Genomic DNA, 25,883 nt, shown 5'->3' with positions numbered 1-25,883 from the left:
AAAAACCTCCAGGGACTCTGCCAATCTACCCTGGAGGAAAATTCCTTCCTGACCCCAAATATGGCAATCAGCTAACCCCTGAGCATGTGGGTGAGACTCACCAGCCAGACACCCAGAAAGTTCTCTACAGTAACTCCTATCATCCCTTCATTGGGACTTTTCAGTTTAGAAAAAAGGAGACTGAGGGGGGATATGATAGAGGTATATAAAATCATGAGTGGTGTGGAGAGGGCCGATAAAGAAAAGTTATTTATTAGTTCCCTAAATAGAAGAACTAGAGGACACCAAATGAAATTAATGGATAGCAGGTTTAAAATTAATAAAAGAAAGTTCTTCTTCACACAGCGTGCAGTCAACCTGTGGAACTCCTTGTCAGAGGAGGCTGTGAAGGCTAGGACTATAATAGAGTTTAAAGAGAAGCTAGATAATTTCATGGAGGTTAGGTCCATAAAACGCTATTAGCCAGGGGATAAAATGGTGTCCTTGGCCTCTGTTTGTCAGAGGCTGGAGAGGGATGGCAGAAGACAAATGGCTTGATCGTTGTCTTCGGTCCACCCTCTCTGGGGCACCTGGTGCTGACCACTGTCGGCAGACAGGATACTGGGCTAGATGGACCTTTGGTCTCACCCAGTACGGCCGTTCTTATGTTCTTATGTACCCACGAAAGCTCATGATTCTATACAGGCAGTCCCTGGGTTACGTACAAGATAGGGACTGTAGGTTTGTTCTTAAGTTGAATCTGTATGTAAGTCAGAACTGGCGTCAGCCACTGCTGAAACTGATCAGTTTCAACCGCGGCTGAATCTGGATGCCAGTTCTGACTTACATACAGATTCAACGTAAGAATCCCAGGCGTCCCCAAGTCACCTGCTGATGAAACTGATCAGCGGCTGATTCCAGGAAGCCTGGGGCAGAGCAACTCTGCCTCGGGCTCCCTGTAGTCAGCCGCTGGTCAGTTTCAGCAGCGGCTGACTTGGGGACGCCTGGGGCAGAGCAGCTGGGGTGCTGCTGGGTTGGTCCGGAGCGGCGCTGCGGGACCAACCCGGCAGCCCCCAGATGCTCTACCCCAGGGGTAGGCAAGAAAAGCCTGGTCTGCTTGGGGGGGGGGGGGGGCCCACTAGCTGCACACCCCCCCCCCAGCAGACCAGGGGGACAGGAGCAAAGCCGCGGAGCGCGCCTGGGCTGTCCCGCTGGGGGCGTGCTCCAAGGCTTTGCTCCCCGTCTCCCTGCAGACCAGGGAGACGGAGAGCAAAGCCGCTTTGCTGGACCCCCCCAGCAGACTAGGGAGACCGGGGGAAGCTTTTCTCGCCCCGGAGGACACTGGTGGCGACCCGCCGGCCGTGAGCTCCGGGGCGAGAAAAGCCCCGTTCGTAATTGCGGATCCGACATAAGTCGGATCCGCGTAAGTCGGGGACTGCCTGTATATTTTGGTTAGTGTCTAAGGTGCCCCAGGTGCCATTGTTTTTAATTCCTATTGTCTGTGAGGGATAAAAATTTCAGTATCTTACCTATCCCTTTTGAATTTTACTATATTTTAATGGACTTGTTATTGGAAACCACTACATTCTAATATGTGGATGACAAATATCCGACGCTATTTTAAATAGCCACTACTAACATTTGGAGGCATTTGCATTTTTAAGTCAGAAAATGTTTGTTCTACACAACAACCTTCTTCCTGAGGGGCATGTATGTTGGAATCATTTATCTACCTCATGACTTGATACAGAAACTCCCCCAGGAGAATTTACTAGGCTTTCATGTCTAATTTATAGAGGTTTTCATTTCAGTAAAGATTTTGAACTGTAAAACAATACAGATTTACTTTGTCTTGATTAGCCTTGATGGCTACGTTACTATTAAGTGTATATTTTGGACATAGCATCCTAATTCATAAATGTATTTAACAGATTTTTAAAATATAATAACGAATGCACTCCGGGCGAGAAAAGCTGCTCCGCGTCTCCCTGGTCTGCAGGCCAGGAAGACGCGGAGCAAAGCCGCTGCCCGGTCCCCCTTTCCCCCCCCCCCCCCCCCGGCGGCTTTGCATCGCTGCCGGCTTCCCCGAGGCTTTGCAAAGCCGCGGGGGGGCTCGTGCAGCGAGGCAGCCCAGGTGCGCCTGGGCTGCTCCCCTGCCGGCTTCCCCGAGGCTTTGCAAAGCCGCGGAGGGGCTCGGGCAGCGAGGCAGCCCAGGCTGCCTGGGCTGCTCCTCTGCTGGCTTCCCCGAGGCTTTGCAAAGCCGCGGGGAAAGCCGGCAGCGGGACAGCCCAGACGCCCCGTGGCTGTCCCGCTGCCAGTGTCCTCAGAGGCTTTGCTCCCCGTCTCCCTGGTCTGCTGATCTCCAGCAGACCAGGGAGACTGGGAGCAAAGCCGCGGAGGACCGAGGCGGCGGGACCGCGGTGCGCCTCGGTCCGCCGCCCGCGTCTTCCTGGTCTGCTGGGGTGGCGGGGGCGCAGCTAGTACGCCCACCCCCTCCCCCCAGCAGACTAGGCTTTTCTCCGGACACCTGTGGCAGAGCAGCTGGGGCGCTGCCGGTTGGTCCCGCAGCGCCGCTCTGGGTGCTACTGGACCAACCCAGCAGCTCCCCAGCTGCTCTGGTCCTGATTTAGCCGCTGCTGGTCAGTTTCAGCAGCGGCTGAATCAGGACGCCTGGGGCAGAGCAGCTGGGGTGCTGCTGGGTTGGTCTAGTAGCGTCGAGGAGCGGCGCTACTGGAGCAACCCAGCAGCACCCCAGCTGCTCTGCCCCAGGCGTCCTGATTTAGCCGCTGCTGAAACTGACCAGCGCTGACTACAGGAAGCCCGAGGCAGAGTTGCTCTGCCTCGGGCTTCCTGGAATCAGCTGCTGATCAGTTTCAGCAGCAGCTGACTTCGGGATGCTTGGGGTTCTTAAGTTGATTCTGTATGTAAGTCAGAACTGGCGGTCAGTGTCAGCAGCGGCTGAATCTGGATGCCAGTTCCGACTTACATACAGATTCAACTTAAGAACAAACCTACAGTCCCTATCTTGTACGTAACCCGGGGACTGCCTGTATATTGTTTAAATACATACTGTTCATGTTACTGGCTTTCTGTTATGATACCTTTCAGTTAAGACAAGTAACGTCTTTAATAATTATTACCTGTAGTGAAAGTCCAGAGTACATCAGGCACTTTTTCATCTATATTTCCCAGAATGACATAATTCATTCTGCAATGGCTTTAATTGTGAATTATCAGTAGCTGAGAATTAAGTTAATTAAATGTGAGTACCAATTCAATTTAATTTTAATTTCCAGTTTCGTATGACCTTACTATAAAGTGGTAGTAGTAATAGTAATAGGTTTTATTAAAATCCAGATCAGCTTATGTTTGCTCCTTTACCTGACATTCAGAGGCACACTAGAAGTTTAGATTGTAATTGCTTCTCCAATTAAGGCCAGTACTCTGTATTGGCCACTAATTTCATGAACTGGGTAATTTAATTAATCATGCTGTGAATTGGACAAGCACATAACATCAATAGACAAAAAAATTCTAAAATAATGTGAAGTACATCTTGAAAGTGATTGCTCTATGGACACTTTTCCACCTATTTGCAGTCGTGGGGACAGCCATGCCTCATGTTGATCATTTGGCATCTATAGCTATTGCTAACATGGAAAATTAATATTAGGCACACAATTCTATATTTTAGCTATCTTTTAGAGGAATATGGCAAGTAGAAATAGAGAAGTTGATACTTGTCACCAATCTGCTCTCCAAAGAAGGTGCTTTGTGCACCACTCGTGGTCTACAGATCAGCCTGGGGACCTCTCTTGTAGACAGTCTGGTCATTTGTTACTCTGAGTTGCATTAAAAGGTATCATTAAGTGCCAAATTCTGCCACTCTTATTCATGATGAATGGTACCTTACTCCATGAGCAGTCCCATTGGTTCCAACAGAATTGTTTGTGAAGTAAGGCACAGTGTGAATTAGGTTGGTAGAGTCCTGGCTCTATAATGAATAATATAGAAATAGTTATAGTCTTGTATGAAATAAAATACTACCAAGTTATTAGATTAGGATAGCTCCTGTCCGCATTTTAAAATATTTTTTCATTTTATCCTTTTGTTATTACAAAGATAATACTATAAAAGTAGGAAAAACATTCAAGTTCTGGTTTCAAAAAGCAGATCATCTAAACTTTTCTAAATGTTGCTGTTTTAATATATCTATTTTTCTATTTTTGTAGTCATTCTACAAAATCTGTAATGGACTTTGTCAATAGCAATGAAAATATTATATTTGTACACAACACGATCCACCTCATTTCCCAGATGGTAGACAATATTATCATTGCTTGTGGAGGGATTTTACCATTGTTGTCTGCAGCCACATCTCCAACAGTAAGTACAATATTTCCATCTAGTGGTCATGTTAAAAAATGCTGTTAAGAACAGTAACAGTGTTGTCTATGATTGCACATGTTTCAAAGAGCAGAATACAGAATTGATTTCTTCCAAAAGTTTTATCAATATCAGCCAAACTTTTTAAGGGTCAATATTTTAAGGGGCTACATTGCAAAGGAGGAAGGAAATGCAAAATTCAATTAAAGTAATAACAGCAATATTTTGCTCTGATTATTTCTCCTGAGGATCTAAAAAATTAAATAAGTTATACCTCAAATTCTCATGTAAGGAACTGAGAGTATTAATGACATTTTAAGGTGTGGAAAATGAGATGCAAATGAGTTGTGACTTCCCTAAAGTAATGCAGTGCAATTAATAGTGTGTAGAGGGTCCGGACTGCACTCTCACTTGGCCTCTGGACAACTCTCACTTCTTTACCTAGATTCTTTGTCACCAGTACTTATGTAACTAAAAATAGTTTTGTACTATTGTTCTATTAGCTGGACTAATAGTACTCGGCATTCAAACATGTTAATAGGATAATAACTGGCTAAATAGAATCATGTGATACTGATTTAGACAGTGGATAAGCAGACCCTCAACACTAAAATATATTTTTCAAAACAAGCAATGAGGGCTTTATTGGAAAGTGAAGGTGTTTTATTTGATATACTCATATTGTATAAAATAAATCAGGCATCATTTGAATTACTTGTCTATATTTCCATCTGTGGATGTTTGTGACTCTAGCTTTGCTATAATTATTTAGGTTACTGCAAACCAGTTGATAAATCTTGAGCCTTGTAATTCAGAGTTGCCCTTTATTTATTGTATATAATACATGAACACCTGATAAAGCTTTAGAAATTGTCCTTATCTTTTGTATATTATTGTGTGCTTATATTGTAATACTCTAGTTTGCAATAATAAGATGTTCTTATGGTGATTTTGCTCTAGGTTCCACAAGATTTCAAAATTAAATGGTTGAATATTTAAAAAGAAACCATTTTCTTCAGTTAGATTATAGGTAGTGCACTTACAAAACATTCAATTTTGTCATCTTGTCAGGATAGTAAGAGGCAAAAAAAATTGTGCAACACACTTTTGTAATTAAAATGTAAGTAACTGATGTCCAATTTTGATATAATTGTGTATTGTGGATGAAAAACTAGTACTACTACATGTACTACTGTGGTTTCTTCTTTTTGGTTTGTATATGATGATTCTAAAATTGAAAAGCATCTAGATGATACATGCATGATGTATATTTAACCCCTGGACTTGGCACTTGTAAGTGGCTCAAGCTTTTCTCTTGAGCTGGAGGTTTTTTGTTTTTTTTTAATTAAAGAAAATCCTTTATAATACATCCTTATTATACATATGAGTATATTCATTTCTCAGTTGTGATATCTTTCTATATTTCAAGTTACTACACAATGAAATGGATTTAAAACTAAGGTTATAACTTTAAAGGAAATATTTGGGGACTGCAATACAGGAATAAAAATGCATTTCATGGTGAGGACTGGGAAGGAAACCAAGCTTGTGATTCATTAGGATAGCTTCACACTCTGTGACACTAGGAAATCCAAACAAACCCTACTGCTGAAATGCTATCCAAAATAAAAGTTGATCAGGTGGCACTGAGTGAAAAGTTGGGGAGTGGCAATGAATAATAGAGAACTTATCATGAAGTTGAGAGCTTCACAAACAAATAGGTGTAAAAACATAGCAGAATCTGGGTAGACATGGATGTGAAACTTGCTTCCCTCTGTTAGCATGTACATACATTGTAGATCACACTTAAGATATGTGCTTATTCAGTTTATCAAAAAGAATGAACTTATATGCTATATGTATTTTACTTCATTGTTCTAAACTCTATTTTTCAACCATATTTTTGACACACATCAAGACATGCATAGTACTCATTGAAAACTCTGCACCCATTTTGAAACTTTAAATATTAATATCACATGACTTCCTTCAAGAGATTTAACCCTCTGGTGTGGTACTTTTAATTTACACATTCCTTGAACACTGCTAGTGAATCTGACTCCCAGCGTATTTTATCATTTGACCAATGTAAAGAGAAACAAGAGTCATTGGGCAAAAAAAGAAAATGTAATACTTGTCATCCTATCTGATCATTAGCTTATGATGGAAAGAAAGGTAGTTAGTTGCTTTTCTAGCTTCATAGCAGTGATGTAGGCTTTTTTTTTAAATTTAGCTGTGTTTAATACAACACTTACCCAGTCTCAAAAAGAGAGAGTGGATGGTGTTTGCATGTAGTTCATTTATTGAACTCACAAACATTTCAGTCCTTTTGTAGATTCATGTTTCTCTTTGATTTGATTTATTTGATGAATGTGACTTGAGTTTCTTAGCTCCTTTACAATCATGAATATTGTGCCTGTTACAAAAATCAGTTGTCAAGAACCTGATCTCTTGATTGTATCCTGGCGCTCTACAAATTATTCTTCCCTTGAGTTTAGCTACTATTTATAAAAGGGCAAAAAGGATATCTTTCACTCAACTGTTTCCCATTAGCAATGCAGGAGTTAAGCATTTAAAGCTTGAATTTCATTTAGGTCCTGAGCAGGAAGGAGCAAAGAAAAGAGCTGAAAAGATGACTTAAATGGTATTCACCCAAGAGTTCTGAAGGAACTCAAATGTGAAATTGCAGAACTACTAACTGTGGTATGTAAGCTATCATGTAAATTGTCTTCTGTAACAGATGACTGGAAAATACCTAATGTGGTGACAATTTTTAAATAGGGCTCCAGAGATGATCCCAGCAATTACAGCCCAGAAAGCCTAGCTTCAGTACTGACCAAACTGGTTGAAACTAAATTTTAAAATAGCATTATCTTAGATGAATATGGTTTTTGTAAAGGGAAATCATGCCTCCTCAAATCTGTTAGAATTCTTTGAGGGTCTCCACAAGCATGTAGAAAAGGGTGATCCAGTGGACATAGTGTATTTAGATTTTCAGGAAGCCTTTGATAAGATCTCACCAAATGCTCTTAAACAAAGTAAGCTTTCATGGGATAAGAGGAAAGAGAGTCTCATGGTTCAGTAGCTGGTTAACAGATAGGACACACAAGGTAGGAATAGCCAGTTCTCAGAATGGAGAGAGGTAAGTAGTGGTGTCTCCTAGGCTGTGTCCAGACTCAGGGGTTTTTTCGGGAAAAGTAGCCTTTTTCCGAAAAAACTTCCCCTGCGTCCAGACTCAATTAAATTGAAAAAACGCGGCTTTTCTTTCGAAGGCGGTAAACCTCATTTCACGAGGAAGAACGCCTTCTTTCGAAAGTTCCTCTTTCGAAAGAAGGCGTTCTTCAATGTAAATAGGGCTTCTTCGAAAGAGAGCATCCAGACTCACTGGATGCTTTCTTTCGAAAAAGCAAGCCGCTTTTTCGAAAGTTCAACGTGCAGTCTAGACGCTCTCTTTCGAAAGAGGCTTGCAGTCTAGACATAGCCCTAGATGTCAACACTGGCACAAGTATTATTCAACAAATTCATAAATGATCTGAAAAAGAGGCAAGGCGAGGTGGCAAAAGATGATAGAAAATTATTCAAGGTAATTAAATATGAAGTTGATGATGTAGAATTACAAAGACATCTCACAAACCTGGGTGACTGGGCAACAAAATGGCAGCTGAAATTCAAAGTAATATAGTTTGGAAAACTTAATCCCAACTACAGTATACATATATCTTGATGAGAGTCTAAATTAGCTGTTACCATTCAAGAAAGGGATCTTGAAGTCACTGTGGATGGTTGTCTGACAACATCTACTCAATTTGCAGCAGCAGTCAAAAAGCTAACAGAATATTGGGAATCATTAAAAACAGGAATGGATTATATCAGAAAATATTGTATTGCCTCTGTATAAATCTGTGGTCCACCCATATTTTGAATACTGTATTCAGATGTTGTCCTCCCATCTCCCAAATGATATATTGGAATAGGAAAAGGTTCAGAAAAGGGCAACAAAATTATTAGGGTCATGCAACCTGTTCTATCCGAGAGGGGAGACTCTTCAGCTTGGAAGAGAGACAGCTTAGGGGAGATATGATAGAACTCTATAAATTAATGACTGGTATGAAGAAAGTACATAGGGAAGTGTTACATTGTCCTCATAACACAAGAACTAGGGGTACGTCTAAACTACATGGCTCCATCGACGGAGCCATGTAGATTTGTTTGATTGGCAAAGGGAAATGAAGCCGCAATTTAAATAATCGCAGCTTCATTTAAATTTAAATGGCTGCTGCGCTGAGCCGACAAACTGCTGATCAGCTGTTTGTCAGCTCCACGTGCTAGTCTGAACACTCCCCTGCCAACATGAAAGCCCTTTATCGACTTCCCCGGTAAACCTCATCCTACGAGGCATAATGGAGAGGTCGATAAAGGGCTTTCAGGTTGGCGTGGGAGCATCCAGACTAGCGCGCTGATCAGCTGTTTGTCGGCTCAGCGCGGCAGCCATTTAAATTTAAATGAAGCCGCAATTATTTAAATCGCGGCTTCATTTCCCTTTGCCGATCAGCCTAATCTACATGGCTCCATTAATGGAGCCATGTAGTTTAGATATACCCTAGTAGTCACCAAATGAAATTAATAAGCAGCAGGTTTAAAATAAAGGAAGTGTTTCTTCACACAACGTGCAGTCAGCCTATGAAACTTTGCCAGAGGTGGTTGTGAAGGTTAAGACTATACGAGTTAAAAATATAAACTAGATAAATTAATGGGGGATAGGCCAATCAGTGGCTATTAGTGAGGATTGGGTGGGGCAGTGTCACTAGCCTCTATTTACCAGAAACTGAGAATGGGTGATGGGATGGATCACTTGACGATAACCGGTTTTGTTAATTTTCTTTGAAGTACCTGGCATTGGACTCAGTTAGAAGGCAAAGTATTGGGCTAGATGGGCTTTTGGTCTGACAGAGTATGGCCATCCTTATGTTCCGGGAAAAATTTTGGGGTCAGCAGATTGTCAGTATACCAAACACTCTTTTGTTGGAAAACTCCAAATCACCAATTCTCTATCATGCAGTTAATTGGTGTAACAAAAGCCTATTAATTTAGCATAAAAAAGTAACCACAGCTATTCTTCAGTACACAACAGGGTGTGTAACAGTGTTCCTTCTAATGTTTTCCACCTCCGAGAGGAGTGAGTTTTGTCTTGTGCACTAGTATTGAGTTCATGAGCGCTTGTTGGAATATTTGCCACTGTGGCACCCAAATTATAAATAAATATCAGATAAACCTCTTCCTTTTCCCTCTGCTGCCCTGTTTCCCACCCTTGCCTTGCCCTGTCTGCTCCCCTGAGCTGGCTGTCACCCCCACCCGCCACCCCTCATCCTCCTCTGCTGTTCTAGCTCCTTACCCTCTCACTCCCCTCAGCCCTTTGGGAACATGTCCCCCTCCCCATCCTCCTTGACCTCTGTACCCGCCTTTCTCTTCCCCCTGTACCCACCCCTCCTCTAGCTCCCCTCTGGTCATCTGTAGCTACCCGCCCCAACCCCTCTCCTAACACCTCCCTCTACTCACCCACCCTGCCTCTCTCTCCTCTGTCCTGTGGTGCCAGTCCCTCCCCTCCATGTGTCTGCCTTTCTGCTTCACTCCCACAATCCCCCTGGAACCTGCACCTTCCCTTACACTTGCACCTCCCTGGTGCCTCCCCTTTCCCTCACTGCCTCTGCCCTCCTTGCCCTCTTTCTCCCTGGTGCCCACCCCCTCACCTCACTCTGCCACAATTTTCCTCATGCCCTCTATGCCCTCACAGATGACTTGCTGCATGCCTACTCCTCCTTTCAAACCCTCTTCTCCTGACAGCCACTCCTCCCCTCTCCTCTTCCTTTCTCTTGCCCCATTGCCCCTCCCTTCTCCTCTCCCAGCATCACCTTGTCCCCTCCCTTCTCACATCCCCACTTACACCTTCCCTCACTTCTCCTATTCTGCCCTTTTGCTCATTGTCTCCTCATGGCCCTCTGGCATTTATCTCTCCTCCACCTGGCTCTTTGGTGCCTTCCCTTTTCTTCTTCTTCCTTGTCCCCCCTTCTCCCTTCAGCACAAGACCCTTCTTCTCTTCACCTCCACCTTCCCCTTAGTTCTTTCCTTGCCCGTTCCCTAACTTTCTACCTTTGATGTGGAAAGCAGTTTGTGGGGACTAGAGCTGGCACCGTGGTGTTATTTTTAGTGCTGTGGCCCTGGCCCCAGAAGCTCCTGCAGTCCCGTCCCTGTAGGACCATGGTACTAAAAATAGCACCGTAGGTGCCCCCAGCTCCAGCTGTAGTAAAGCAGCAGCTGCACAAGGCCCGTTCCACGTGGGATAGACTTACCGGAACAGCCTCCTCTCACATGCCCTAGCTCCAGGTGGAGCAATAAGCCAGTCACATGCCACCAGGAACGCATGAGGCCATCATTCCAGCAGGAAGGTGATCGGTGAATTCTGCTGCCCGGTTCTTAGGTCTGCCCACGTCATTTTAAAATTTTTAGTGCATGGCCGCGCAGGCATGCAGCTTAGAGGGAACACTGGCATAGCATATTAACAAAAGTATTCCTTTAGATGGCTTAATATAGTTCACATTGCTGAAAGAGCCCTGGAATAATCTCAGATGCCTAACATCTGTGTGGCAAACGTTTTCAAACTTTATTGCTTCAAGTTGGGCACCTAACTCCATGTTAAATGGCCTGATGTTTTTTTAGAGGAGCTGAGTATGTACAAATGCTATTGATTTCAGTCAAAGAACAACATGGTCAACAATTTCAGGAATCCAAGTTAGAAACTTTTTCCTTTAATATGTATAGAACCAGTAGACAGGAAAACGCAACCTAATGCCTGAGAACAGGCTCAGATTTGACCAGGTATAATTGTGGACTTTTTATTGCAATAAACCTATGTTAAGATGATGTGCACAGCAGCTGATATCAGCAGTTTTAAGTTAAAAACATCCCAGCAAAGCCCTGTGTAAAGCTCTCATTGCAGTATACAGGCAGTCCCCGACTTACGTCGGATCCGCAGTTACGAACGGGGCTGCCCTGGAGGACACGGACTGCGGGACCTCGCGGTCCTACCGCCCGTGTATTCCGGGGCTTTCTCTGCGTCTCCCTGGTCTGCAGAAAGCCTCGGGGGAAGCCGGCAGCGGGACAGCCCAGATGCCCCGCGGCTGTCCCGCTGCTGGCGTCCTCAGAGGCTTTGCTCCCCGTCTTCAGCAGACCAGGGAGACTGGGAGCAAAGCCTCGGAGGACCCAGGCGGTGGGACCGCGGTGCCTCTCTGTCCGCCGCCTGCGTCTTCCTGGTCTGCTGGGGTGGCGGGGGCGCAGCTAGTACGCCCGCCCCCCCAGCAGACTAGGCTTTTCTCCAGACGCCTGTGGCAGAGCAGCTGAGGCGCTGCCGGTTGGTCCCCCAGCGTCGCTCTGGGCGCTACTGGACCAACCCAGCAGCACCCCAGCTGCTCTGCCCCAGGTGTCCTGATTCAGCCGCTGCTGGTCAGTTTCAGCAGCGGCTGAATCAGGACGCCTGGGGCAGAGCAGATGGGGTGCTGCTGGGTTGGTCCAGTAGCGCCGAGGAGCGGCGCTAGTGGAGCAACCCAGCAGCACCCCAGCTGCTCTGCCCCAGGAGTCCCCAAGTCAGCTGCTGCTGAAACTGACCAGTGCTGACTACAGGAAGCCCGAGACAGAGTTGCTCTGCCCCGGGCTTCCTGGAATCAGCTGCTGATCAGTTTCAGCAGCAGCTGACTTCGGGACGCTTGGGGTTCTTAAGTTGATTCTGTATGTAAGTCGGAACTGGCGGTCAGTTTCAGCAGCGGCTGAATCTGGACGCCAGTTCCGACTTACATACAGATTCAACTTAAGAACAAACCTACAGTCCCTATCTTGTACGTAACCCGGGGACTGCCTGTATTCAGAAGAAGGGAAAGTAGAAATTCAAAGAGAAAAGTTTAAAAGAAAGAGGAAAAAGAGAACCATAGCATCCTTCCAGCCTGGCTAATCTAAGGGAAAAATCCCAGTATAAGGGATTCTGTTAGGTGGGTCAAGAGCTGGTTAGATTGTTGCACTCAATGGTAATGTGTTTACTCAGATAAATGTGTTACTGCTTAAAATTTCAGTGGTTACACATGGGGTCGTGGAGGGAAGCCGTTCCTGGGAAATTTAAGTGGATGGGGAGATTAAAATTGAATGAGGGGATTGGGGCAGGGAGAGTAGGACTGAAAAACAGTGGGTCTGGGAGAAGATGTTTAAAAGGAAAGGAAGCAAATCTGAGAAGGAACTGGGGTGCAGGGAAAGAACTGAGACTCTCTGGGCAGAGAAATTGGGCAAGGAGATGAAGGGAGTAGAATGAGATTAGTCAAGGAGCCCAAGAATGAAGGTTAGGATTTGGAAACTAGTGAGGACAGGGAGGATGGAGGATGCACAACTGGGGGCCAGGATTGGGGGGAGAGGTTGGAAGAGGAGGGAAATACAATGTCTTGGCAAAGAGACTGGGCAAAAGGCAATTAAGATGGTGGAGGAGAAACTGACTTGTTGGGCAAGGAGATTGGGATGAGGAACCTGAAATGTGCAGAATGAGACTGAGATGAGGAGTGGTAAAGAGTCAGGAGTAATAAAGGAACAGATTGGAGGGAGGGAGCCAAATGGGTCATGCAGGGAATAAACAAAAGATTCTGTACCCATCAGAATGCATTTTTCTCCAGCACTTGGAATGGGACCTGCAATTCCTGAGTCTCCATCAGTCCTCTGCTATTTGTCTCTGTGTACATAGTCAGTGTTCATCTTCCTCTAGTTCTGGTCCAACCAGCAGATGGCAATTGACTACTGAAATCATTTATTACACAGGTTAAAGTAGCAGAGTTCTGTGCATTGGACTGAATGGCCCCTACCCTGTTGATGAACCATAAAAATGGCCATTTTTAGATCAGAGCAGTGGTCCATTTAGCCCAGTATCCAGTCTTACAACTGTGGCAAATGCAAGATGGTTCAAGGGGAATGACCAGAACAGGGCAATCATCTAGTGAACCTCCCCCTGCAGTCCTGCTCCCAACTGTTAAAGCAGTTCTATGCTGCTCTGGCAGTCAGAGGCTTAAGGACACCCAGAGTGTGAGACTTGTATCCCTGACCATCTTGGTTAATAGCCATTGATGGATCCTCCATTAACCTGTCTAGTTCTTTTTTGAGCCTAGTTACAGTTTTGGGCTTTACAGCATTCTCTTGGAACAAGTTCCACAGATTGTATGTTGTGTAAAGAACTACTTGACATCTGCTGCCTATTAATTTCACAGGGTGAGCCCTATTTTTGGTTTTATATGAAGGATTAAAGAGCACTTCCTTATTCACTTTCTTCACACCCTTCATAATTTTATAAACATCAATCATATCCTTCAGTCACCTCCTGTCTAAACTGAATAGTTCCAGTCTTTGTAAGCTTCCTTCATATGGAAGCTGTTCTATACCCTTAGTCATTTTATTGCCCTTCTCTTCACCTTTTCCCTATGGTTGTCAATATGATGACATGATGGAATTGGGGGCAATTTTCCCTCTAATCTTTTCCATCCATGTTCTTTTCCATCCATGTCGGAATAATTTTATTTGTGCTGAGGCATTTGGGAATGTGTACCACAAGTACAAACAAAACCTAATTCTGGGTGTTCTGCTAATCAGCTGGGCAGCATTTGAATCTCTCCTGAGTGGCAGCACAAGCACACAGTTTACAGGGAGCACTGATTGGGGGAGGGAGAGGTGTGTAGTTTTCTTGTTTGTTTGTTTGTTTGTTTGTTTTGGTTTTTTTAGCCTGGGAAATTATACACACCCAAACCCTTCCTTAATTAAAAGATCATTATTAAGGTTACAAAGTCAAGCATCCAAAAGTAGGGAGATTCCAGAATTAAGGATACCCCTGTTACTTTAATTCAGTCCTCTTGTGTAGATGCTTTATGATAGTTTCTAATTACGTGACTATATAGTGTTTTTCTTTCCCCCACAGGGTCCATGCCTCATTCAGTTCAGAGGATGGTCATGCTCTGGGGATAAATCAGGATTGTGTAGCAAAAGAAAACTGTTGTTTGTAGGATCCCTGTTCCATTTGTTTCAGAAGTTGGAAGGTGTTTTGTGAATGAGGCACGGGGATTATAGGAATAGAATAGATAATCTCTTTGTTAAAGCAGTTATATTCTGCCCTGGAGGATTGGATTCTGTGTGATGCTAGGCAAGTTGCTAACCCCGCTTTTCACAAGGGATCACTAAATGGGTGTACCTCATTGTCTGAGTGCCTGGCTAGAAGCCCTGGGGTCTGATTTGTAAAGAGCTAAGCACTTTGAACTGAAACTGAACTTAATGGAAGCTGCGCTTTAAACATATGAAGTGCTATACAGTGCTAAATGTTCTGAAAAACAAGGTTCTAGATGCCTCAAATTGAGCACCCAAAGTTAGTAGATACTTGTGGACAGGGGTGGTCCGTGGATGTAGGCAACCTCGGCAGTTGCCGAGGGCGCCGCGTTTAACACGGCACCCAATGATGACATCACGCCATTGAGAGCTATGGAGGCGGGGGTGCCAATTGCGCATTCCGCCTAGGACGCCAGTTGCCAGCATCTCTCCTCGAGCTGCTCCTGCTTGCGGAACTTAATATCTCTTGTGACTGACCTCTCTCTTTGTAAAATGTGCATGATGATAACCTTCATATCACAGAGTAGTTAAGAAAATAAATTCATTAATGTTTCTGAAGAATTGTAGTGATGATTGCCATAGAAATCCCATGAAAAATTTAGAGCTGTCTTCAGCGCAACTTTTGGACAATATGCAGTAAATAAGGTCCGGGGATACGCACTGAGCAATTGAGATTACAAAAAATAACTTGAATTTCTGCTTGTGACCACCATCTGTTCTGAGCATTGAATGAGGCAGGGCACCTGTGTAAAACATAGTAGATGATCATGTAGTTAAAGATTGTATCATAATGCATACACTAGAAAAACGAAATAAGGGCACACTGGCAAAATGTTCTGGTGTTGCTTAACTTTTGGGTTGCAACATTAACAGTTTGCTTTTAATGTAATTAGTGGGGGGAAGGTTTGGGGGAGAGTACCTGTGATTTAATATAACAATTGCCTAGAGCTAAGGATACGTACCTTTTTAATTTTCAATAGAATGTATAAAATAATAAATGAAAATAAATAAAAATGGTAGGCATATATTTTGATCTAATGATATTGATTTGTGATGATATGCCAGAACAAGTTAATTTCATAACCCTTGTTTACTGCTCATTGGGCTAGCAGGGATGGGGTAAATCCTTCAGGAACGTCACATGTGGAGATAATATATATCTTTTTTAGTACTTAAACTATTTAGATGTTTTCAATTTGTGATACTTTATACATACAAATAAGAGTCTCTTAGTACCACCAAAATTTTGCAGTTATATAAGACAAAATACAAAATGAGACAAAGGTCATTCAGGAAAGTGAGGAAGGATTATGGAAAATGATTTTTTTTTTAACAGCAACACCCTGTTGCCAGTTAAAGCATAGTATGAAAAGATTGACAATTCCATCTACTCATTAGCTACTATAAAATAGCAGCCATATCCAGGGACTTAAGGGTATGGCATTAAAAAGAAAATTGAATATGTGGGGATCAGTCAGGACTGCAGTGAACCTAGTATCAAATCCTTGTCCCAATGAAATCAGTTGGAGTTATGCCATTGATGTAATGGGATCCGGGTTTCACCTGTTGCAGAATCTAAAGAAAAAATGTGTCTGAGTCCCAAAGATGGATCTCAGCTTCAGAATCCAGACCAAGACCTGAGCATCCACATGTGAAAGAATGTCTAGAGAGACAGTTTTATACCAAAAAAGAAATCTTCCTTCTCATTTTGCTGAAGTCAATATTGTGATGGCATCATTAATAGTAGTGTAACCTAGTTGAAATACTTTTGGTTTCCAAATGTGCTGTCTAAATTATGAAAACATTAAAACACTCTTAAAAACTAGTTTTTTAGTTTCATGCATGGAGACTCCTGTTCTGCAAATGTATACTATATTGCAGTGTCTGAGTTACCAAAGTTTTTTCTCCTTTGTACAAGGAAAGAACAGATATCAAAGTTTGCTAATTGTTAGCAGTATACATTTTAATATATGCCATAAATTGTTTCCACATTGAAGGTGCAATAGTCTTCTATTTTTCCGCTTCCAATTTCCACCAAAGTACAGTAGACTTCCAGTAATCTGGCACCTTTTGGACCTAGGTGGTACCGGATTATCAGATTTGCCAGAGAATTTGGAGGTCCTGGTACAGCTTAACAGCTGGCCCGGACACAATCTCCCTCCCTCTCGCCTCCCTTTTCCTCTTCGTGTCTCCTCCGTGCTGTAACCTGATTCTCTTCCCCCTCCCTTACCCTCCCCTTTTCCCTTCGCTGAAGCAAAACGCTCTTCTCCATACTCCGTAACATGATTTCCCCCCTCCCCCAACCTTATGCTCCTTCCGGTTACAGCCAGCACATGTGCTGAGTGGCAGGCTTTTTAATCAGCTGGTCAGGAGTGCTTGGCATTTTGATGCTGGAATATCAGGAGTGCCGAACAATTGGATGCCGGACTATCGGAGTTTTACTGTAGATGGATCCTAGGTTTCCAAAAATGGCTTGTGATTGTGGATTCCTCAATTTTTAGATGTTCCAAGAATATAAGGACAACCATAACAGATTAGTCCAAAAGTCCATCTATCCTGACATTCTGAAGTCATCTGAGGAAGTGGGCTGTGCCCACAAAAGCACATGATAGCATCTACATGTTTTGTTAGTCTTTAAAGTGCTATCAGACTATCTGTTGTTTTTTTAAGTTTATTCTGTCTTCTGACAGTGGCCAGTGCCAGGTGCCCCAGAGGCAATGAACAGAGCAGACAATAAAGTTTTCCATTCCCAGCTTCTGACAAACAGGGGCTAGAGACCACCATCCCTGCCTATCCTGGCTAATAGCCATTGATGGACCTATCCTCCATTAATTTATCTGGCTCTTTTTTAACCCTGTTATAGTTTTGACGTTCACAACATCCTCTGGCAAGGAGAACTACAGACTGACTGTATATTATGTGAAGAAGTACTTCCTTTTGTTTGTGTTAAAACCTGCTACTATTAATTACTATTACTATTTAAAACCTATTAATTTCATTTGGTAACTGCTAGCTCTTGTGTTTAGAGAGAGAGGGAGAAAACTCTCTATTCATTTTCTCCACACCAATCATGACTTTATAGACCTCTATCATATCCAGTGTTCCCTCTAAGTTGCACAGCAGAGCCTCACAGGTGATTAATCAGCTTTGCCCAGTGAGTCAGTGCCCTGCAAGGAGCCCTGAGCCTCTGACTGGGCGGGGCTGATTAATCTGCTGTGAAGCTGTGTTGCTATGCAGCTTAGAGGGAACACTGATCATATCTCCCTTTAGTTGACTATTTTCCCACCTGAAAAATCCCACTCTTATTAATCTCACCTCATCTGGCAGCTGTTCCAACCCTCATAATTTTTGTTGTTTTCTGAACCCTTTCCAATGCCAAGATATCTATCTTTGAGATAAGGCAGTGACGTCTACATGCAATATTGAAGAAGTGGGCGTACCATGGATTTTATAGAGGCAATATGAATTTTCTGTTTTATCTATCCCTTTCTTAAAAATTGCCAATATTCTGTTTGCTTTTTGGACTGTTACTACACATTGTGTGGATGCTTTCTGATAACTATCCACAATGACTCCAAGATCTCTCTTGAGTGGTAACAGCTAATTTAGCCCTCATCATTTTATGTGTGTAGTTGGATTATGTTTTCTAATATGCATTACTTTGTATTTATCAACACTGAATTTTATCTGCCATTTTGTGGCCTAGTCACCTAATTTTGTGAGAATCTTTCGAAGTGATTCATAGTCTGCTTTGGACTTAACTATGTCTTGAGCAGTTTTGTATCATCTGCAAATGCTGCCACCTTGCTGTTTATCCCTTTCTTCAGATCATTTATGAATATGTTGAATAGGATAGGTCCCACTATGGACCCTTGAGTTGTCGATTCTAAAAATTGACCATTTATTTCCCCCTTTTGTAGTCACATTTATTCAATACCAACCCTTTAAGGTGTAACAGGTTGGGGATTCAAAATTTTAAAGGCCCACAAAATGACTGATTATTTGAAAAAAATGACTCTTGAGAACTAAATGACAGACCTGTTGTGGAGAGAAGGTACTTAAGAGTAAAGGGCTCTGACCAAAAGTAAAACAGGAAACATTCAGAACAGCTAAGGTTGGTGTGCTGGGACTAGCTCCAAACTCTGAAATATTTCCAAACTTCCACTGGTGGCTCAGAATGTCATCTTTTTAGTAGAGTTTGGGATTAGGTTTGATAATTGTGCACAGCTTTGGTGTATTTGTAACCTATATCTACTTGTAGGTGTGGTTCACTGTCCCATGTAGTGGCACTTAGATCACTTCCTGTGAGAGATAAGAATGAGGGAGCTCCTCAGCTTAAAGGCGGTTTTATAGCTCAAGCTGTAGAGGCTCCTATCTAAGCTCTAGAGGTCCCAGGTTCAAATCCACCTGGTGGCAGTTACATATGTAAAAGTTATGTTGTGGTGATCCAGTCCAAAGAGCTTTATGGCCAATGAGCAAAATATTATACCCTCTCATTTATAGGTATATTTTGTCAATTAATTTTATAGATATGATTTCATCTCACAAATCATAAATACTAAAGCTTGATTTACTTGTCAGTCTCAATTGAATACAGAGTGGCTCAATTATGTCAGATTTTACTGCTGTGGTTTGTATAATAAATAAAATTCTGCTATGGGTATATATTTCTAACATCCTATACATTTCTGCATCTATTATTTAAAATATGTATTTCAGTTTGGATGGATCAATTTGAATGGAGCTGTATAACAACATTAAATGGTTAGATTTATAACCACACTGTTTGCAATTCAGTTATTTTAAATCTGTTTTAAAATGTTCGCTTTCTAAGCTACAGTGTTTATTCCAATGATAAATTAATACAATAAAGGTCTGATTCCAATATATTACTTTGTTTCAATTTTACATTGTATTTTCAGTTAACTTTAATAATTTTCTTTTTCTTTTATTCTTGTGATCTGTTGTCTGTTTTGTCTATTGCATGTCCAGGGTTCTAAGGTTAGTATTACTGCTGTAAGTTTCAGTTTGTTTTTCAAACTTTGTTGTTTTTGATAATTTGACATTTTGTTTTTGTTTTTTTTAATTTTTCACGCCATATATGAGGATATGGTCTAGAGTAAATTAGGTGTATTTAGGGACTTTTCTTGAAATATTTCTCTTAGTTTAATCTAAAGCATTAGTTAGTGATTTTAAACTACCAAATCAAAGTTAGACAGGCCTATGATCTAATTTAAATTGCAGAGGTTAATCTTCTGTGAAAATCTGATTTAGTTCAAGATCTGGACATATAGCCATCTGGAAATTTAGCTTTTTCTTTTAAAGTTTATGTAGTAAGCATGAGTTTACTTTTGAAAAGTGTTTCCCCATACTATGCTAAATTATTCTAGCCTCTGAAAAGTAGTATGCTAAACAAGAAAATGTCTCTTAAATGTTGTTAGAGTACATACCAGTGTGTTACTTTTAAGGGATGGATTTCATTATAGTACTTAGGCCTAATAGAAGGCTGTTTATTGTCCTAGTGAATTGGCAGCATTTAGGGCAATTTCCTAAATAAAATTCTAATTTTTCTTTTGTGTAATGCTAGTAAAAATCATGTAAAACTGTATTAAAAAGCATGCTTTTTACATGGATTTTACTATTTCATGTGAACATAAAGCTGGACATATCACATTGGGAATGAAAAGGAAATAAATTTCCTTAAGAAAACGTACGTAGTATAATATAGTTAACTGTATTACAGCAACAATCCAGAACTGGGAGTCCATTAATAGGCCACTGGTGAATATTTATGGTGCATGTTGAGGTGAGTCCAAAGCCTTGTTTCTCCACCTGAGAATTGTACCAGCAGCCTACTAATACATACCCAAGCATGGATTCTTGCTATTCAGATGTGGCGTCTTCAGTTTAATTTTATTTGTGGGTTTTTTTCAACAGTTTGCTACTTTTCCTTAGTAGAAAAATATATTCATAATTCACTATGACAAGGGGGAGTGACAGTAGAAAAATAACATAAAATAGCAGGGAAGAACTGCTAGAGGAATGCTAGTGGCAGTTCTTCACAGGGAAATAGTGTTTCAAAGATCTAATTGTCATAATATAATTTGTTTTGTGTTGTTGGACAGATTTTAAATGGTGACAGTCCTTCCCAGACTACCCATGTAACTGACATGTCTTGCTTTTAAGAAATATAAAATGCCATGTTATCTATCATTCTGATGACAGAAAGACGCATTATACTGTGCATGTGTCAGAACAATTGTTTTTTTTTAATATTGCTTGGTATTATCTGCACTGTTGGTATAGCCGAAACAACTATTTCAACAAGTTACTGTTCACAGAGGGCGCTGAATTCTCAGCAGAAAGGAAATAAAGGGTTTTAAAATAATTTTCTGTAGTCTTAGTAATGAAAATAAATTTGTGTAACAGTACAAAATAATCATCTGCTCATCTGAGGAAGTGGGTTTTGCCCACAAAAGCTTGTGATGCTATATGCTATATTAGTTTTTAAGTTGCCACATGACTACTCATTTTTTAAAGTACAGAATAATATATTTTAAGCTCCCTATTTATCTTACAGAATACCTGAAACTGAAACCAAAAGGCTAAAATTTTAACACATGCCTCTGAGTTCCATTTAAAAAAAAAAAAGACTCAGGAACTTAATTGACTGTGAGTGAGACTTACGCTTTAAAGCCAAGGTATTTAGGTGCCTGAGGATGCAGTTAGCACCTCATGGGATTTTCAAAATCACGTAAGGAGCAAAATATGTTTAAAAATCTGCCCCGAGAGCTTTTGAAAATGGGGCTAAGGCTTTTGAAAATGTTACCCTAAATTCATAATCCTTTTTACATTTATAAAACAATTGCAGATTCGGGAGTGGCTTTGCCATTAGCCTAGGCTAAGAAAACAGCCCAAGACAGAGATGGTACATTCCATGCGGAATCACCATTTATCAACAGGGAATGATGTACTCCCTCACTGGAGCATCTGTGAGGAACTAAACTGCTTCCCTTGCTGATCTAGGGAGGGAGTATACTATGCTAGATTGATACACCAGGGAATGTACACTGAATTGGGTATCTCTAACATGTATTGGAGCCAAGACTGCTCAATACCTACCCCATTCCACTTCCATCCATCTGTAGGAATAGGGATGGATGGACACAGCAGTTCTGCAGAACTTGTTTTCCTTTCTTTACTGTCACAGTTACCCTGCTCAGGGACATACATGCCTTGAACTGTTGTAGCTGAGCCATATTTTGGTCCCATGTAAATAATGATTTTCTCATAGATATTAGACTTCATAATATGTATTACAGCATGCAAATGTGACTTCATCTTCCCGCACCATTGTTTTTAAGTTTCACTCATAAGTACTTTACATTGATGAAAAATATAGATAGGTTTGGCAGGATTCAGTTTCAATCAGTAGATTTTGATAAAAATGTTAATTTAAACTGACATACTAAAACTAGTGGAAAACAGAGTGAGGAAAAAAATCAATATTAACCGTCAAATTAAAAAAAAAAAAGAATTCTGCCAATCCTATATATAGGGAATAGCTTTTTTTGTAATATTTCTCATTTAGTTATTTATTGTTAACCGTTAAAATTGAGAAGTGGGTATGCTATGTTTGTTTTTGAAACTGGTAAGTCTAATATAATTATTCTCTCTTAGACTGAATTGGAAAATATAGAAGTGACACAAGGAATGTCAGCAGAGACAGCAGTGACTTTCCTGAGCCGTCTGATGGCTATGGTTGATGTACTGGTATTTGCTAGTTCTCTAAACTTCAGTGAGATTGAAGCTGAAAAAAACATGTCTTCTGGAGGCTTAATGCGACAGTGCCTTAGGCTGGGTAAGTCTGTAAAGAACAACACAGACAGTGTGCATAAGATAATTACTTACAGATCAATGAGCTAAGTCTACAATGAATAAATGTAGAAATTAACCTGGATCTGACCATGATGTAATAAACTAAAATATCACAGAGTTTTTACTGACTTGTTATGATGGGTCTGTTGAAGCACAAAAATAGATGAGCATGACATGTTCAGATTTGTGATTAAATTTTAGTTGTAAATTATGTTGTAAGATAGTAAAATATTAATACTAGTGGAAGGAAGAGAATTACTGTTCTCCTAAAACACTGATCTGCTATGCTGCTCTTCTTTTGTAAGATTTGTCAGCATGGTCTTTGCTTCTCTGAAAACTGCCTCTGCAGATCTCCTCTTTTGGGAGAATACACCTCAGTCATGCACCTGTAAAACATACAACAAACAGTAATAGTTTGCAAACCTGTATATACATATCCCAAACAGAAACATTAATTGGAACGGTATGTGAAGAACTGTGACCGCATGTGTCTTCGTTATTCTTATTGGCAATGGCAGCATGTCTTGGAAATATTGTCTTTTCAAATGAATTACATCATTTGTGTCCTACCTTTTCTGTTTCATTAGTTTCCTGCTCTCTATAAGAAACACTGTAAAGTTTTATTCACAAGCTGCTAGATAGTGTGAAAATAACTTTTTTTTTTTTTTTTTAAATGTAAGTGACCTTGATGGATCCAGACTCAGTGGCATGGAGTGAGCCGCAGAAACTCAGTGGAACAAAGAGCCCTGTTTTTAAGACAGTGTTCTGATGCACTGATGTCCTGTGGTTTTATTGTTAAAACAGACTCAGGATTCAGTAAAGCCTCATATAAGAACACATCTATGTTTCAAAGTGGTTGTAAATCCATAGCAAGATGGATTACTATTTCCAGCTCTGAAATCTATAAAACTAGCTCCAGGAGCTTCATTTTATTTCATTGAAACATATCTTTCTGATTTTGGAGATATCTGATTTTCATTTCGGGAGAGCAGTTCCTCAGTTTTCAATTAATTATTCCTCCTCTGTCCTTCAGTGTTTCATCATTTCTAATACGCAATATGCCTAACACAGAAACAGCCGTGATCCAACATGAATTTAGTTAGCCAGATGTACACTTATGTGCATGTACAAGTTTTCTGTAGTCTCATAAAGTTGGTTTACAGCGACCAGTCCTGGCTCTATGTTCTATGTTCTTATTTAGCTCTAATTTACCCCTCAATGTCTTGTAAGAGCCCAGAAAGCCGTTCAAGTACTGGCAATGCTACTAGACAATATTGACCTCCCATAAGGTATGTCAATATCCCGTGCTTCATTTGCATATTTGCATTATGGTGCTATTTCAAAATAGCGCTATTTTGAAAAAAGAAACGCTGTCTAGATGTGGTTATTTCGAAAGAAAACTCTTCTTCCGAAATAACCCTTATTTCTCCTACAAAGAGGTTTACCAGTTATTCGGAAGAAGGGTTTTCTTTCAAAATAACCGCATCTAGACAGCATTTCTTTTTTCAAAATAGCGAATATGCAAAGGAAGCATGGGATATTTAAATCCTGGCTTCATTTGCAATTTCGAATGGCTACATTTGCATCCCTCTCTCAAAAGAGGGTGTAAGTGTAGACATACCCATAGTTCAGCAAATTCTCTGCTTCAGTGCCTGTCAGGTCCAGAGGTTGCCAGACTAGAGAGGTTCATCCTGTAATTTCCTCTAGTATAGGGATCCCTAAGAGGGAATTTTTGACAAGGTTTATTCAGAGTTCCCATTACTAATGGAGAGTCAAATCTGCCCACAATGCGTCAGATTCCTCAGACTGTATTTTGAGTTGGAGGTTACTGAGGCAATTTTCCTATGGTGTTTTACAAGATGCTGTCCCAAAGGCTAAGATCTGTGAGAAAAAGTGCACCTGATTCTAGTGACAACTAGTTCCCAAAATAAGTATTGGAGCTGCAAGTAGCAGTTTACTATGCACGCGTACACTCTTTCTCTCTCTCTCTCTCTAGTTTTTCTTAAATCCTTCAAAGTTCTTGACTAAACTGAATAATTTTTGACAGCTGCAATTTTTGCCATAACACTTCACCCTCCTTTTCAGATTACTAATAAATTACTATTAACAATCCTCATGTGGAGCCTTGTGGCATTTTGATGTTAATCTCTGATGTGATGGAAAGTAATAAGTGGTTCCTCTCTTTTTGTTTTCTGTCTTCTAGCTGCACAAAAAAGTTTGTTGGCTTTGACAATACTAAAGAGTATGCTCCCAAAAGTAGTGGATCAACAGGGACAATATAATCATAACAATTCCAGTTACAGGGGAATAATTTGCATTTTCAAACTTCTTATAGTCTTATATATGAGCTTCGTTTGGCATAGTCATAAAATTAAGGCCCCTTTAACTAAAAACAGAGTGAAATTGGAAAAACTCACCATTATATTTTCCTAGTATCCCCGGAGTATAATTTAAGAGATTTGTGATGCCTATTTATACAATAGTTACTGAGACATAATAATTCTTTGGAGTTACAGGCTCTTCATTAATTGGTACCCATGCAATCACCTAGTGATAATGTTCACCTGTATCTTTTTTTTTAAGTTTGTTGTGTTGCTGTAAGAAACTGCTTAGAATGTCGACAAAGACAGAGAGAGAGGGTGAACAAATCTTCATTAATCAGCAGTAAAACTCAGGAGACTCTCCAGGGCATGACTGCAACGGGAATGACCAAGGTAATCTGATGTTTAAGTAGGTTGTACCAGTGCTTAAAATGAGCAGGAGAGGTTTGTAATTAATTTCTAGTTTCTGTTACAACAGAAGCTGAATTGTCACCCGTTTCCTGCCTCACAAGAGAAAGTGTTTTTTCATTAAAATAAGAAAAAACAATTAAAAGGATGAAAATAATTAATGTAATGGTATGATTGTAACTGTTTTCCAATACTGTATTCCTACTTCTTCTGTTCCAAGGAGCACATCTGTTCCCCCGTCTTATTGTAACTTGACCTATCTATTCATATATCTTTGATTTCTGAAGCCTCTTGAGCTTCATGGCCAATACCTGCAATCAGATCTTTGTGGCTGGGTTCTTGCATCCTTATAGAATCCTATAAACTTCAGTAGGACTCTGTGTTTAAATTGGTGACTGTCTTTATGATATAAGACTCCAAGAGTGAAGTCCGAATTTGTTTAATTGTCACTTATGTTTCAGTCACTTTGGTTTCCTTATTATTTAAGTTGCTTGTTTCGGACTCTTTTCCAATGTGTTCATTGTTTTGCGGATTGAAGGGCCCTTAAATGCACAGAGAAATTAGCACCTCCGGGTCTCAAAGATGATACTTTGGTAAATGTTGCCCAAAGGCACTCAACATGATAATCTCATTGATGTTTTCAAAATTGTCTCTTCCCACAAAATGCCTGTTTCAGATAAGATTTATAACCACAAATATATTCCACCTAATATTACCACATTATTTTATAAAAGTATACCA

The 25,883-nt window shown here is 41.0% G+C and overlaps 1 protein-coding gene across 15 annotated transcripts in view; it reads left to right on the top strand.

The window, feature by feature from the left end:
* The window catches only part of NBEA (neurobeachin), a 748,692-nt gene that overhangs the window by 232,765 nt on the left and 490,044 nt on the right, over positions 1-25,883 (top strand). For 12 of the 15 annotated variants that reach the window (XM_075919184.1, XM_075919178.1, XM_075919179.1 and 9 more), the window contains exons 24-27: positions 4,212-4,365; positions 19,528-19,551; positions 22,216-22,396; positions 24,997-25,127. In XM_075919184.1, coding sequence (XP_075775299.1) covers positions 4,212-4,365; positions 19,528-19,551; positions 22,216-22,396; positions 24,997-25,127 — 490 coding nt within the window. The remainder of the gene's footprint in view (positions 1-4,211; positions 4,366-19,527; positions 19,552-22,215; positions 22,397-24,996; positions 25,128-25,883) is intronic. The other 3 variants (XM_075919186.1, XM_075919185.1, XM_075919181.1) reach the window with 1 other exon arrangement.

This window comes from Pelodiscus sinensis, chromosome 1 (genome assembly GCF_049634645.1).
Source record: "Pelodiscus sinensis isolate JC-2024 chromosome 1, ASM4963464v1, whole genome shotgun sequence".
Taxonomy (NCBI): domain Eukaryota; kingdom Metazoa; phylum Chordata; order Testudines; family Trionychidae; genus Pelodiscus; species Pelodiscus sinensis.
This window is presented reverse-complemented; position numbering and strand designations above follow the sequence as displayed.